This window comes from Kwoniella newhampshirensis, chromosome 4, assembly GCF_039105145.1.
Source record: "Kwoniella newhampshirensis strain CBS 13917 chromosome 4, whole genome shotgun sequence".
Lineage (NCBI taxonomy): Eukaryota > Fungi > Basidiomycota > Tremellomycetes > Tremellales > Cryptococcaceae > Kwoniella > Kwoniella newhampshirensis.
Window position 1 is genome coordinate 1235649 of NC_089958.1, and position 15229 is coordinate 1250877.

General features: G+C 49.7%; 5 protein-coding genes across 5 annotated transcripts; 2 read left to right on the forward strand and 3 right to left on the reverse strand.

The window, feature by feature from the left end:
• Positions 1–3869: 3869 nt before the first annotated feature.
• Positions 3870–5189, reverse strand: IAR55_002434 (uncharacterized protein; the record flags this gene model as incomplete). The annotated part of the gene is made up of 6 exons (XM_066945547.1): positions 3870–4067; positions 4134–4229; positions 4312–4402; positions 4478–4588; positions 4712–4809; positions 4974–5189. The coding sequence occupies 6 exons, from the start codon at positions 5187–5189 to the stop codon at positions 3870–3872; spliced, it is 810 nt and encodes a 269-aa protein (XP_066804236.1).
• Positions 5190–5563: 374 nt separating this feature from the next.
• On the reverse strand, positions 5564–7492 carry IAR55_002435 (uncharacterized protein; the record flags this gene model as incomplete). Its single annotated transcript, XM_066945548.1, has 7 exons — positions 5564–5751; positions 5885–5965; positions 6031–6476; positions 6574–6763; positions 6829–6894; positions 7032–7188; positions 7304–7492. The coding sequence occupies 7 exons, from the start codon at positions 7490–7492 to the stop codon at positions 5564–5566; spliced, it is 1317 nt and encodes a 438-aa protein (XP_066804237.1).
• Positions 7493–7904: 412 nt separating this feature from the next.
• Positions 7905–10077, reverse strand: IAR55_002436 (uncharacterized protein; the record flags this gene model as incomplete). Its single annotated transcript, XM_066945549.1, has 9 exons — positions 7905–8129; positions 8213–8350; positions 8477–8570; positions 8642–8734; positions 8805–8873; positions 9058–9156; positions 9235–9326; positions 9449–9709; positions 9943–10077. The coding sequence occupies 9 exons, from the start codon at positions 10075–10077 to the stop codon at positions 7905–7907; spliced, it is 1206 nt and encodes a 401-aa protein (XP_066804238.1).
• A 445-nt stretch (positions 10078–10522) lies between these two features.
• IAR55_002437 (uncharacterized protein) lies at positions 10523–12352 on the forward strand (the record flags this gene model as incomplete). The annotated part of the gene is made up of 9 exons (XM_066945550.1): positions 10523–10836; positions 10897–10963; positions 11090–11362; positions 11433–11612; positions 11671–11753; positions 11803–11862; positions 11945–11977; positions 12065–12179; positions 12245–12352. 9 exons carry the CDS (start codon positions 10523–10525, stop codon positions 12350–12352), a joined length of 1233 nt encoding a protein of 410 aa, XP_066804239.1.
• An 804-nt stretch (positions 12353–13156) lies between these two features.
• IAR55_002438 (uncharacterized protein) lies at positions 13157–15028 on the forward strand (the record flags this gene model as incomplete). Its single annotated transcript, XM_066945551.1, has 7 exons — positions 13157–13267; positions 13466–13528; positions 13697–13817; positions 13975–14027; positions 14211–14510; positions 14645–14807; positions 14892–15028. The coding sequence occupies 7 exons, from the start codon at positions 13157–13159 to the stop codon at positions 15026–15028; spliced, it is 948 nt and encodes a 315-aa protein (XP_066804240.1).
• Positions 15029–15229: the final 201 nt, after the last annotated feature.

Genomic DNA, 15229 nt, shown 5'->3' on the forward strand with positions numbered 1-15229 from the left:
CATCGTTGAGAGCACCCATTTGTCAGCACATTGGTGATATTAAATCTGTCCTAAGTTATACTAATGAGGTGACTGCTACCATCCACTACAGCTAGTGTATCGCTCTTTGACAGCCTCACAATGTGGGAGAACGATGTCCAGCAACTGGAGATATGTGTCATAACATCATTGAAAACACACCGGCTCTCTGTTTTTCTTGTATCCCGCCTCAACAAGCGCCACCTCACTTTAAGCATGAATCACTTCCTCAGATTGTCAAATGAAAGCTAGATGGTACCCAAGGCTTCGACTTCCAATTGAGTTTTCCGTTCTTGTTATTCCCCTGGACAAGCCTTGGTGAAAGGACGCCAAAGGGTGAAACAGATCACGCATACCCTCAGAGTTATGGCTTCACATTTCACGGCGACAAGTGATGATCCAACAACTTATTGTCGCAATACAGCATGACCCTGTTGTATGGCACTTTGAGAAGCGCAGTGCTTCGTACGAAAGTCCTCACCATGAGCTGGGGGAAAAGTTTCTAAAGAAGACCGAAATGACATAAAGGATTGCTTTGATACACTATATTTTGCGCCTATGTTGAGGGTGCTAAACCTGTCGCCACTCTGTCTAATGATCAATGCCTAGTCAATACTCCAGCGACAGATCCTCATCGCATCAATCCACCTACGTGTGATCTTCAATCTTTTGCCACCTGCTACACATATTCAGCATGTCAGCGAATACCTCGCAAAGCTTCAGAGGATCGGGTATCTCTGGGAACCGCAGACTGCACGCACAACTCACCATTACCTGCCCTCGTTCCACTGAGAACTGCGTGTCATGCGCCTGCACGCACACTGACTACACTAGGCAGTTGAACTCCATACTCCATCCTCGAGAACCCCAAACAATTTCGATTTTCGCCCCAAATACTTTCATGGGACTGTCAGATGATGGAAGTGCTGTGACCTTGGTGGGTTGGTCCGCGTTGGAAGATGAACGAATCGAAAGAAAAGAGCCAAACAGAGGACAGCATGACAGCACAGAATTCAATCGTGTTCTCACTCTTCGTAACAGTCATCTTAATGACCATCTGCTGAGGGGACGACTGGAAGATGGTCATGGTGAGGGCTGCCAAACTCACCTTGAAGTGGATAAAGTGTACAGTAGTTCAGTGTAGTCAACCATTCAGTAACCTTTGGTAGCATGCCAGATAGAAGGATTGCCCAAGTCCGACAATTGGGACGAGAGTCGACGCGAAGCGACACCGGCCATGACCTTCGCACCTACAGTGATGAGGGGCAGTGCAATCACGGCAGTGAGGTGCATCAACTGGTTAGGCCCGTCAATGGGATCCCTTGTTCTGCGATAGAAGCATTCATATTGCTCACTGAGAATATGACATCGTTTTCGGCTTTGCCTTCTCATGGACATTGTTTCGTTGGGACCCATAATGCCTTCCTATGTGTTGGCAACGTCACCTTTGACAACAACTTACTTTAGTGGTCTATACAACGATTCGAAGATTCACCTTTCTATCCGAGTGTTGGGCTGCCACAGTTCACAATAGCGGCCCTCTAACGATACTGTTTTACAGGGGCTGCCAAAATCTATCGGGTGGGTTTCGTTTGACGCTAGTGTTTCTACCTCCCTGTATAGACCACATACCGCCCGTTCTTTTTCGATGGCAAAAATCAACACAGACCATGTCATTTTACGTGTCGACCCGATTGAGCTCTGCCTCACCCGCAGGGGAAGGCCCCCAAGGTGACGTTTTCACGTTCGAAATTCAGAAGACAATCGAAGACCCCTGTGGGTACTGCGCCCTGATCTCACTCTGAGAATCCACTCAAAGAACCTAGGAGCACTCAGCTCGACCCTATACATTCCGGGCACCTCTGCTACTCTGCAGGGAGATGCTGGGGACACTTTGCTTTTGAAGTGCAACTGATCCGGGGGTGAGCCTGAGATTGTTCAATCCAAAGATGGAAGTGGGAAAATCTCGAAGATCATCACAGTGACGACCAGTCGTTTTGATGGCTATAGGGTCGACGGTCACAAGGAGATCTGCGCGGAGTGGCCGTGTGAGCAGGGTGGAGTGACCGGGTCTAGCCCCTCCCTTGATTCATCCAAAGTGAACCCTGCTTACAAGAGCCTGATGGGGATCCTTCCAAAGAAGAGTCATTGAGCTCATAGGTATAAAGATGCGAGGATGGAATGGCTCGAGGATCGTTGCAGTTGCGATGCGGTGTGGCTAACTCACCTATAAATTGATCAACCCCCTTTCTTGATCACTTCAAGACAAGTTGAGCCGGCGAGGACGATGAAGACGTGTATCTCATGCATGATCATAATAAAGTGATCAGATAAAGGGGTCATTCTCTTCGTCTTCGTCGTCGCTACTGAATGGTACCAGTTCTATGGCCACTGCTTGCTCACAAGTCCTGTTTTTCGCCTTTTTCCTGGCTGTCTCTGCCTGCCTTTGCCTGACTTGCCTGATGTCATTGTCGGCCATAAACTCATGACTTCCTATAGTCTCCACATTGATTCCTTGTCTCTTCGGTCGCCTGCTTGCCTGTACACCCCTCTGTAGACTCTCAATCGTTCGCTTGGCCGTAAGATAGTTTGTGTGTTCGGTCTGAGCGATAGAGGAGATTTTTGTGATATGACGCTTGACTGGGGAGTTAAGAGCAGTTTGGCTGTGCGAGGCGTACTGAGAGAGCGCTATCTTTCATTTCCATCGCACTCCACCGGGACAGGACCTTGCCGTGACCAATCTGAAGCAGCGGAACCTAGACAGTCAAGCCTGTTGCAAGATGACTGACACCCAGACGCCTGTTGAAAGGGAGGAGTCTCTCAAAGGATTTTGACACAGATCGCTTGTCCACTGAGTCTTAGGCTCAATCTCTTCGCCACTGACCCAACCTCACTCATCTAGGCTACAATCCACTACGTTCCCTTCGCAAAGCCTAACCGCCTTCATATGACCAAAAAGCCAAGATGCCAAGCACTCTCACGTCTTCCACCGATAGGCACCTTGTCCTCACCTTTTCTCCCCAGATTCCACCAGTGTACGAAGGCAGTCGGTCTTTGAGTGTGTCCTCATCCGGTCGCCGGCCCACGTTCAAGATCACCTCTCACCGTGGTGAGGCGTATCGTATCAATGCCAGTTTTGACTCGCCCCTATCACAGGTCAAATTGTCTGCAAGCGGGACCGAGGTCAAGTACCTGGGTCGATTCGAGATGAATAGACCTTCCACGCCGCTTCAGTACTCACGTTACTATTCAAAAGTCAAGCTTGCTAACATAGACAGACACTTCGAGCTTGATAACATAGACAGACAGCCTTGGAAGAGCATCTCCTGTAGTCAGAACGATCAGGGCTTCGTCAGCAGCATTCAGGACGTCAATTCGGCGATCGATTATTACAGCATTGAGGGGAGGTGGGAAAGCTGTTCGGGCAGCACTGGATGCTCCAACTCGTGGGAAGCTTTGCCTGCCTCAATTTTCCCCTCGAACGCCCCCAGCATGCCCAAGATCGTTTCTTCCTATCCAAAATGGTGGGACAGGGCGGGCTCGAGGAGGAGGTGACCTCCTTAGGAGTGAGATACTGACAGAGCAACTTTTTGGTCGGAGTACAAGTGGTGTGAGGCAGACTTAGGCCGGACAAATGCTTGTTAGACGGACTTGAACGGTTGTTAAGATATGTATGCGCCCAGAGGACTGATAGAGCCTGAAATGTGGTTGCATACCTATGCCAATGACACTTGCGTGGACTGAGTCATATGCCTGACCTTGTCAGTTCCTCGATAAAGTTATTCACATTCTTGTTTGGGAAGGTACTCCAGAGCATTGTGGATTCATTGACTGGGATAGCCAAGTGTAGATCACTTTCCTTTCGCCTTGTTCTCACTGCTCGTCTCCGTGGAACGACTTTTCCCCTCAGCTTTGCTTTCACCTTTGCTGCTGCCACTTTGACTGCCACTCCCGCCGCTTCTCCTACCACTACCTCTACTACTCGAGCTCTTCTGTTCCTCGTCGCTTTTCTCAGCCGGTAAGAACTTTTCAGCGAGCTTTGTCGCGCCCTGAGGGGAGTCGACGCCCGTCAGGACAGCTCAACGGTAGACGGAAAAGCAGAGGGATAGACCTACAAAGACTGGCTTTTTGTCTCTTGGTCTGCCCCGTGAATCGAGGACCACCTCGTTATCAATGATGCTATACATCACTACACAGAAAATCGCCTTGAGCTATGTCGACAAGGGAGCACAAGCAGTGATCGATCAGTGTCTAAACTTGACATGATAGCATAGCGAAGCTCCCGACATTTACCTTTGGCCACCAGATAAGTGCGCGGGCATGATCTCTGAAAAGCAGTGTCTCGAGGTATTCCAAGAAAGACAGGATGGGCCAGAATGATAGCCTGTCATCGAACCGCAATGTCAGTCATTACTGCCTTGAGGTCACTCAGACTTTTTGCCGCAAAAGGAAGACTTGCCACAGAGCTCGGTTCTCATCATAACGTATAGATCGGTAAGTACACCAGAGCGGTATGAAGTATGTGGTAGGCCACGACAACAGGAAATGTAGATACCAGGGGGTCGAATACCTGTGTGGTCACACTTCTATGTCAGTAGGTAGATGGGTAATAAAGATACAATCGGTGACGTCCCTTTACTTCGAATCAAGGATGAGAGGTCCTTCGCCCAGATAGGAGAGATGAATGACTGACCAATAGGCAAAATGGAGGAGCACGAAGATCCCGATGGCCAAGTGTGGCGGAGCGAAGATATCCAGAAAAGTGAACAGGGGCGGACACCAATCGTTGATCTGTGAATGGGTGAAGCAAGACGCAGCATCAGGGAGCAGCGTGCGGAAATGGCTATCGTTGAGACATTTCAGATGATCTTGAACCCTCAACTCTTTCCGTCCGCCCTCGATATATGGCGATCCCCCTTGTGATATCCAAGTCACACATCAAACATCACACTCACCCAACCATCAACTATCTCCCCAGCTTTCACTTCTTCCGGCCTCACCTCCTCCCTGATCTCCCTTTCCGTCTTCTCCAGCTCTTTCAGTTCTTTCTCTTCATCCTTCTCGGCTTGTTGCGCCAGGTGTATATGATATAAAGCGGCTTGTTGGGCAGGGGTCCAGCTCGATACCGAGGTGAGAGCGGCTGATTCTTGGATTGTAGGTCTCTTGGACATGACTACCGGTAGGTAGATGCCCAATGCAATGATGGTGTTGGGATCGAAATATTGCTGGTATTTATCAAGACCTCGTCGTGCGGGACAACCATTCGTTGGATGTGGTTGATGTCAGGTGTACATTAGGTGATGCTCATATGCAGCAAGGGTCAGTCATTCAAAGCAGCCTCCTTTGTCTCTGAATCCCCCTAAATCATGGGTTCGACTGAATTGCCATTGTACCTTTGTGACAGCACACTGGCATTGATCAATACAATGATTATCCTGTTATAATCCGCTCAATCCTGTCGTCACGCCGTTCCGCATCAACATCATGCAAAGTCCTATTCTGGTCACAATGTTCGATCTTTAGCCAGGCGAGCCAGTCCCCGCACTCAATCCTCAAATCCTTCTTGGTTCTTGATAATCACCTTCATATCTCCACCTGCGACGACGGCCTCAAACGCATCTTGTGATCGAGTGAGGGGATATGTGCTTGTAATGAGTGGTTTGAGATCGACGACGCCTCGCGATAACATGTCAAGTGCGGAGGGGAAGCATGAGGCGGTGTATCGCGTGATACCTGCGGTCGACGTCAGTGCGATTCCTAACGGCCAAAAATCTGATAGGACGTCATGACAGCCGCAGGAAGAAATGGGTGGAATCGTTTCAACTTGCGAAGAGGACCATCTTCAACACGGTGACGAATGACTTACCCATCACGTTGAGCTCCTTGTTTGTTACAGCCAAAGTGGGGAAGTAGTTGGTTTGGATATGGCTGAGTCCCACAGCGAGGTCTATCAAACGGATGTGCCATTCAGTAACAGCTCTCTGAGCAACTCCCAACGCCGCCATCACTCACAATTACCACCCTGCTTTGCAATCGCGATACCCATCAACATACAATCCTCAGCACCTGTGGCCTCTACGACCCTATCCACACCTTCCTCGGCTGTCAGACCCGCTTCTTTGATATACGACGCAACGATCTTCTTCGCCTGCTCCCATTTCCTGTCACCGACCGTTTCCTCGTGATCTTCATCCACTACCTCTCCATCACCGATACCACCGCCTGAACCAGCTTCACCGATAGCATGTGCCAGTCCATTGGGTTTGTGTTCTCTCAGAGATTCGGTCGGAAGATCGGTGGTGACGAAAGCGTGGTCTACGATGGGTTTGCCCGTCAGGGGAGATATGTACTTTCTAGCGAATTCGACCCGGACAGGATTGTTGTCGAACATGATGATCTTTCGAGCAGAGTAGGCGTGTGCCACAGCAGCGCTGACAAGACCGATGGGACCACATCCGCTGAGAAAGAGATAGGCAGTCAGCTGATGTCCTCGCGAGTCATGGTACGGTTGCAAAGCAAGGGAAAAGATAACCACCCATGGAGATATATACTCACAAGATAGCCAGAGTTTTGTGAGGGCGAAGATCCACCCTCTTCCCGACCTGCACACCAACGGCAAGAGGCTGGATGCAACCTGCCTCTTCCCAAGAGACGTGATCGGGAATATGAGGTGCCATATCAGCGGGAAGGGCAAAGAATCTCGAGAGAGATCCGACCGATCCAGGAGCACCACAGTAATGTTGATCTGAGAGTGACCCGCATCAGCACATGCCATAGATCGACATCGAAAGAGACCATGGTAGAAGTCACCTAGACATATGTTGATTCGACCTTCTTTACAGTTGATACATCTCCTGCAAGGAAGTCCGGGCTCGACTGAACATGACAAATGGTGGGCCAATCAGCTTTCTAGACGATGACAATATGCGTTGTCCGTGTTGAGCTGCGCCATCGCCCGGACTACAACACACGCACGGTCACAGATGTCAAGAAAAGAGGGAAAAGAGACTCACTCGCAACTCGATCTCCAATTTTGTGGGTTTTCACCAGATCCCCTACAGCGATAACTTCACCGGAACTTTCATGCCCCATGACGATCGGTTGTGTCACTGGCCTACCTCCCACACCCCCCGCCACATAATTATGCAGATCCGAACCGCAGATGCGTATCTATCCCAACCAGAATTGATCAGCTTCACTTTCCTTCCGAGAGTCATCGCCATCCCCGAACTCGCGCAGGAGATCATGAGATGCCCGAGGGGATCAAGGGCGGCAGAGGAAGTACAAGAAGGACTATCAACTCATCTGTTGCGACGACCTTGACCAAGACACCGTCAGGTTGTAAGACTGGCATAGGAGTGGTCTTGACCTCGATGTCCCTCTTCTTCATCAACACGCATGCTGTGTTTTCAGGCAGGTTCAACTTTGTCACCTGAGGAGGTTGGGCTTTGTTAAGGAAGTGAAATTCCGACATGTTGTCGAGTGGTCTTGTGTCCCGCTTTTACGACTGTGTATTGGAGTGGGAGATTGCAAGCAGATTGAGAGGGGGATGTCTAGTGATGTTGTTGCTGCTGTTGCATCGTTCTAGAATCAGAATGCTGAGTCTCCAAAGATGTGACAGCACCAAAACATAAGACATCTCTGCACATCTCATCTCCTGTTCTCAATCTCGGGCCGATCTCCGGATCGGGATTCACGGTATTTACCGGCACTGTCACATCTTGGATCTCAATTCGACCATCTGGTTCTAAAGATAACTATCGATAACAACCATGCATAGTGAGTAACTGGAGTCTCCTTCGCTTCTGTCGGAACGCGGTCCCGGGTCTCGGACACCACAGACATAGCTCTTGTCATCTCCTTCTTGTCATACAATATTTGTGCTTCTAAGCGCTCTTGAACGCCACATCCACCTTTGGTATCTCAAACAAAACAAAGTCGTAATATTCGGCTTCCATGACGCTCGCCCATTCACCAGCAACATCTTCCGCACTCGCAGTCGCAGCACCAGACTTTGCTTTCTTCGTCGAGGGTCCCCTGGAAGCAGAGGCAAGATACTTGTAATGATCCGTCAAGAGTCTGAGCGTTTTGACCGCTGTTTTGGGGTCGGGCTGCAAAAGTTGTGAATATCGGTCAGCCAATATCCTTCCGTAACTGAGACCACGTTCTTATTGCCGGAAAACGCTCTACTGACCTTCACTACGACTCCCGCATAGTCTGCTGGGAGACCATATCGCAGCACACTTTCCACGAACAATCTTATCGTTTTCAGGTGGGCAAGAATTTGATATGCTTCTGAAAAGTTTATTCGTGAGAGTCGTAACAGATCGGTCTAAGAGAGCAGTTGCGGCAGTCAGCACATCTGTGACTGAAGGGGCCCACGCGAGGTTGAACGAGGTGGTGGTGCGGTGGCTTGAAGTTTATACTTGGCGTACAAGTAGATCGCCGGAAAACTTACCCATAGCTCTTTCTCCTCGACTTCCAACTCTGCTATCTCCTTGTTCTGCTTCTCCAATGCTGACTCATCCCACTTGAAATCACGAACGATGAATCTGGCCACACATGATCAGCTCCATTCTTTCATGTACATGATACAATGAGATACCAGCTATAAGATACTCACTTGTTCTCCCTACATTTGTGCACAAAGTCATCCCGGACCTTCTTGAAGACAGTCACGGTCTGTAAGACATAGTCATTGTCGGCCGCAACTTGTCTATGAGCAGGCATTCTAGTCAGACCATGACTTTGAATGGACGTCCACTGTGTCGCAGATCGCTACTCACTGTGAGCTCCGAGGCACAACTAAGCTTGTCAATCGCTCATACTTGTCTGCCCAGTCTTTGGAGAGATTCCTGTGAGTGACCGTAAGCTTACATCCGATTTGTGTCATGAAATGACAAGCCGCGGCTGCTAGCCTTGAAAGGAGGCGCTAAATGTAGGTGGCGACTTGCGGCATTGGCATCCGTGCAATCTACCCAGGCACAATAATCCCCTTGACTCTGCCGTCGAGATCGAACAAGGGTCCACTCCACTCACTTTGGTACAGCCACAACCAATGTCTCCAGGAACTCGCTGTTCTCCACTAGATCCGTTTTCTTCACTACATCAAGCAGTGACCGCTGAGAAAGGTTGCCACTACAATGGTACGTTGTGTGATCAGCTTTGGTACTGGCGTCTCCAAGTCATTAGATGAGAAGCAAAAGTGATACTTACACTTGTTTTCGTTGCAGGTTGGTCAACGTTCCTTTCGCAAGGTTGTAGGATTGTGATTTCTGCTTTTGTGTCGCTTCGATGGAGTTCATTTCCTATTGTGAATGATAATTTGGTCAGCTCGTACCTCTTCCGTGAACGATCCCGAGCTCTTCAGATTCTCAAACCTGCACGGGTCTTCCACCAAATCGTCTAAGCCAGTCGCTCCCTTACTCACCTTTGTCAAGGCCTCAACAACGTCCAACACCTTCCCACCACTTCCCCATCTCCCCTTATCCCATCTGAAACCACCTCCAGCGCCCATCAGATACTCTTCAGCCGGTCTATCGTTGACCCGAGCATGCTGTGCAAGTTTCGAGACGTCATCTGAAACGAGAGATCGGAGTGTGTCGAGTAGTTTGGAAACGGTGGAAGTGAATGTGGAATCGAGTTTGGGTAGAGCGTCGGAGAGGGTCAAGAGGGATGATAGGGTACCGGCCTGCATTATGCGTAGAGAGGGTCAGCGTCAGCCGATGTTTAGCTCGGTGAAGCGCAACATAGCAAGATGGAGGCAAAGTCAAAAGTAGAAAGGATCAAACAACATTTGAGGAAGCGAACGAGGATGGCGAGCAAAGCCCAACTTGACAGGTCTCCCAGCACCCATGAACACAAATAACTCGCTCGACGCGATTCCGTGCACACTCCAAGAAATATTCGATTCACAAAACCCACCTTGAGCTCTGGTATCTCCCAAGTAGCGACATCGACCGCAGGACCCAACTGTTCTTGGACCTCCTGCAACATGATGTTCGGGTCTCCATCCTGAAGTGGGGCAGAGATGAGCCAGTATGACAAGTCGGACGGCATCTTGGGTCGTTGATGACGGGAGCCGAGTTGCGCAAGATCCTGTCAGAGAGTTGCTATCGATACGAGATGGGTGAATGAGAGGAGGGGAGCCATAGGACACAGCGGAGGAGGGCGGTTGTGTGACGTGCATACGAAACCTTGTGTGCCTATATCCAGTGACAATGTATACTTGCTTTAGGCGCGGGAAAACAGATAAAGGGCTTCTGTATTCCCTCTCCGCCGGAAACAGGTGATGAGCGTAGTTCGGCAGTAGTTGGACGGTCTTTCATACAAGATCGTGACGTTGTATTCCGCTGCTTCGTACGTTGCCACTCACAAACTGTATCATTGCAGCGCCTCGACATAGTCGACCAATACAGAAACAATAGGCAGGCCCTGCTCAGTGTTCATTCGTCATCCCAGTCTTCTGACATATATCATCGACATTAATCTTTCCACCTTGTACATGTCTGCGCGCCCTCCACCCGGTCTGATGTTTGCTAGACTTGCCACAACAGCCTTCTCAGGCATTCGAGCCACCCTTCCTCGAAACACACTACCGCCTCTCAGACAGAACCTCGCCTCAAGAACCATACACCGAAGTACGGCTGCCCGGTTCCCAAAATATGAGCGTTTTCCAACGGGCTCCGGATCACCTTCTCCGGGTCCGTCTGGAAGGCCTGATCTCTGGAGTTATCTTAGGCGCAGATTAGGAGGCGATAGAGCGGTTTATGTTTATGGAATCGGGATAGGAGGTGCAGGGATATACTATGTCACTCAGTGAGCCACTGCCTTTGTTGTCGCTCCTGCGTAGCTCATACCGACATTGTCGGTCAACAGTCTGGAGAGAGTGCCGGAGACGGGCCGATTGAGATTCATAGATGTTGACGAAGCTCAGGAACGAGAGGTGAGCATGGTGTCATTCGATCCTCTCCAGTGTCTGCCCAACAGAGACCAAAACCCCCGAATCTCATTGCTAAAGCTACATCATTCGGACCATTCTGTGACTATCTGACTGACTACTGGTATACAGCTCGGTCGCCAAACACAGCTGCAAACACTATCCGAATACAGCACCGCCCTCTTACCGCCGAATCATCCCGTCTCTAAACGAGTACGACAAGTCGCCACGAGGATTATTGAATCGTCCGGCCTTGGCAGAGTGAAAACAGGTGGCGAGATGAGTGCCGTTGAGGGGAAAGTACCCGCTTTTGGAGGGGGAGGCGAAGTCGATATGGGCGAGATATTCATGGGTGGGGCCGATGGTGGTAAAGAGGTCAGAGAGGGGAAAGAGACAGAATGGGAGGCGAGCTATCCTTCGTCTCTTTCGTGCATTGGATACCACAGCAGAGATCGCTGACGATGAGTCTGCACAGGTCTACGTGATCGATGACAGGAAGACAAAGAACGCGTTTGTGCTTCCTGGTGGCAAGATTTTCGTTTTTACTGGCATATTGCCTGTTAGCGCCAACGATGACGGTCTAGCTACGGTATTGGGACATGAGGTAGCGCATCAGGTAGCTAGACATCCTGCAGAGAGGATGAGCTCAATGAAGGTGATTATAAAAGCGTATGCTCTTGGTGATGTGAAATGCAGCTGACATGCTCTGCTAGGTGCTATTCGCCCTTGGCTTCATTCTAGAATCGCTGGGACTTGATGTCGGATTTACCAGACTACTTTTGACTTTCATGCTCCAGTAGGTTGTGTGCTACTGGTGCACCGCATAGCTCTGACTGGCCAAACAGACTACCTAACTCGAGGAAGAACGAAAGTGAAGCTGATTTCATTGGTCTACGGCTTATGTCGTGAGTCTTCGTTCTCGTCCGACCTTATCTCTGCAATATGGTTCCAATGTCTCAAGACGCTGAGGTTCAATCTTATTCACAGAAAAGCGTGTTTTAATCCTTCCGAGTCGACCAAGTCAGTTGATCTCTGATTGCTCGCCTTGACCTGTTTCTCAATTGCATCTCGAATGAATGGTGAATCTACTGACACGTTTCCGTGCAGGATGTGGCAACGCATGTCTGAGTCGGAAGGTGGGAAGGGACTCAATGTAGACTTCCTATCGACACACCCTGCAAACCAGAAGCGAATAAAGCAGTTGGAGAAGTGGATGCCAGAAGTGAGTCTTAGGATGGAAAAATCCTACTCGATCAATCGTAACTGATCTGTCCGGTGCGTACAAAGGCTTTATCGATCAGGGCAGCGAGTCCCTGTGGTCAGACGACATCTCAGTTTGGCGGATTCTTAGACGCTATCAACCCCGTTGGAACCTATAGCCAGAGTATATGGTAGTTTGTCCACCAACAGAACGTACGAGAGGTCCCTTCAGCATCAGATGGAGGGCCCCCTTGAGAAAGAAGCGACGCGTTATATCAGCGTGACAATCGAAATCGACATAGCAGCGAAAGGATATGATAATGCGTTCTATTGAGGTCTTCAAGCTGTACAATGATGTAGACTTCTGCAACACGCAGTATCATGAGCGGACGATTCAAGTTCGACCGCGGATCATCGCCTGTCTTCGGGGGGGGGAGATACTTTTGTTGCTTTGGCTTCGTGGTTGCAACGACATGCGAGCAACGCATGGTCTTCTCTGCTCTTCTGCTTTGCGTTTGATGAAGTTCGCCTTCTCGCAAGATATAATGGGCGAGAAGGCATTCCCTACACAAAGGGGATGCTCCAAGGAGAAAGGAATAAACAGCAAGATCTGATCATGACTTGACCGGTACGTGAAGCGTTCAGTATCGCGAATATAGTATAAAGATGGACCAGAAACCTCGTTTCAAGCTATCTCATCCTCGTCTTCATTCCTCCATCCTACAAATCGTTCCTCTTCACTGATTTATCCACACCTTGACCTATATCATCGGACACAACGGTCATAATCTTATCCCAGTGACAACAATATTTGTGGGTGTGTCTCGCCTCCACTTCAGTCGATCGGAATTCGGATCACGACTCACTCGGATTCGGGATCGGCTTTGTTCTCGACTCACCCTAATCTAAACGTATTATTGACCACTTATTTGTCTGTTGTCTGTTCTGATTTCCGTCTTCCCTCCTCTCGTTCACAGGTACCTAGTCACGGTAGCAACGATGACTCAAACCTCACGCGTACACGATGACCCGCCAGTCGCTTCGCTCGACAGTGGTGGTCCGGCCAGTAGTCCTGAGGTCATTGAACGGCCCCACGTTTTCACGTTCGAGGTGGGTACAAGCATCTCAGTCTAAAATGGATAGGACAGCAGATGCATCTCGAGGATATCTTGTGAAATGTACACAGTGTCCACAATCTGTTATATTCCAATTCCCTCCTGCGTATCTGTTATGAAACCCACGCGAGCGATGAGTCGGTACTTGGTTACTCAAGAACAAACACTGATGTGAGCACGTTCGTCCACTCAGGTTGTCCAGGGATACTTTCTCCAGAATGGACCAGAGCCACAACATCTCGAATTCGAAGAGATAGTGAGTGCTCGCCTTCTCTGACATCGTCATTGGGAAGCCGTCTGCACCTCAACTTTTCCCTACTTCAAAAAATTGCTCGTTGTCGTATCACCAGCTCGCACTATATCTCCCGGTGTCCAACATCGCTAGACTGGCCGAGCTAATGAATCCTTAATCTCTCCGTTCTAGCTGAAAAGGAACTTTGGTCTGCTTGATGAATCGCCGGAACGATGGCATAACCTGAAAGCGTCTGTGAAGAAGATGCAGAGCGAAGCTGAGGAAGGGGTGATATACAAGGTGCTGTTCTTGGGTAAGCTAGCTTACTTGTCTTGTCTTCTCAAGCTATCTCGAAGGAGTACTACGAATAGTTGATTAGTTGAGGACACTGGGATCTGTCCAAACCCTGTCGATTGTTTCAGTACGATTCAGAGTCGATGGAACATCGCTGACAGGGTCACATTTTTCAGGACGACATGGCCAAGGATGGCATAACTTTGCTGCAAACAAGTATGGTGTTGACGTGAGTGACTAGGGGCTCTCCGGCTGTGGCTCTATGGCATCCATCAATACCCCTCTGTATCGATTTGAATGCTGATCTGCTTCCCACCGTGATTGTATACAACATCTTTCCCCTTTTGCTCCCCATCGGTCATGCTAAACCCTTCCCTTTGTCAACCGATAACCCTATCCTCTGTCTCATCAGCCATGGGAAGATTACTGGGCCTTCCTGTACGGCGACGGCGAGATCACTTGGGGCCCAGATCCCGAGCTCACCCCACTCGGTATCTCTCAAGCGCGTGCCGTCCAAAAATGCTGGAAAGAACAAGCATTGGTCGGAGCTCCCATCACGAAAGAGGAGATGCGATGGTATCTCTCTCCGCTGACAAGGACGGGTCAGACGATGCAAGAGAGCTGGGGGGACATGTTGGCTGGTACGCCAGAGGTGTGGGAGGATTTCAGAGAGATCTACGGAGGTCATACGTGTGATAAGAGGTCCACAAAGGTGTGTGCCGTCCTCCAAGCGACCTGTCCTACACACTTTCTTCGTCTGCTCTGGACCTAGAAGAGTTCTATCGGCGGGATATGTGGACTGTTTCAAGCCGCAAGGCTGATAATTATCATCCCTTTCTCATCCAGACTCAGATACAAAAACGTTTCCCAACATTCAGCATCGAGGAAGGCTTTACGGAAAATGACGAGCTCTGGAAAGCCGATGATCGGGAGACAGACGCGCACATGCAGTACAGATCGCAAAGAGCCATGGACCGTCTATTTGGTGAGGATGGGACGAAAGAGACGTGTGAGTCAGATGAAGTCCGCCCCTTCCCTGATTCCTGCTTGACACTTACATAACGTCGTGCTGATCTTGATCGTTGACCCTCAGTCATATCGATTACTGGCCATTCTGCACATTTCCGTAATCTGCTCGCGGTCTTGAATCATCAACCATACCCTCTTGCTACAGGCGAGATGATCCCTGTGGTTGTCAAAGCGACCCGCGTAGCCTCAGACTTTCAATAGGTAGCTGGAGGATTGACGGGGGGCATTGTAGGCCGCGAGGGAGTCAGGCACATGTCTAGTCTGGACAGCATACCGAAGATTATACACTGTTAGACTGTTGGTCGGATGCCTTGGCATGCCCGGTCAATCAGAGGTACAGTAGACAGATACAATGTTATATACCATACCTCGACTGTGCCGAAAATGCAGTGCCACAGACAC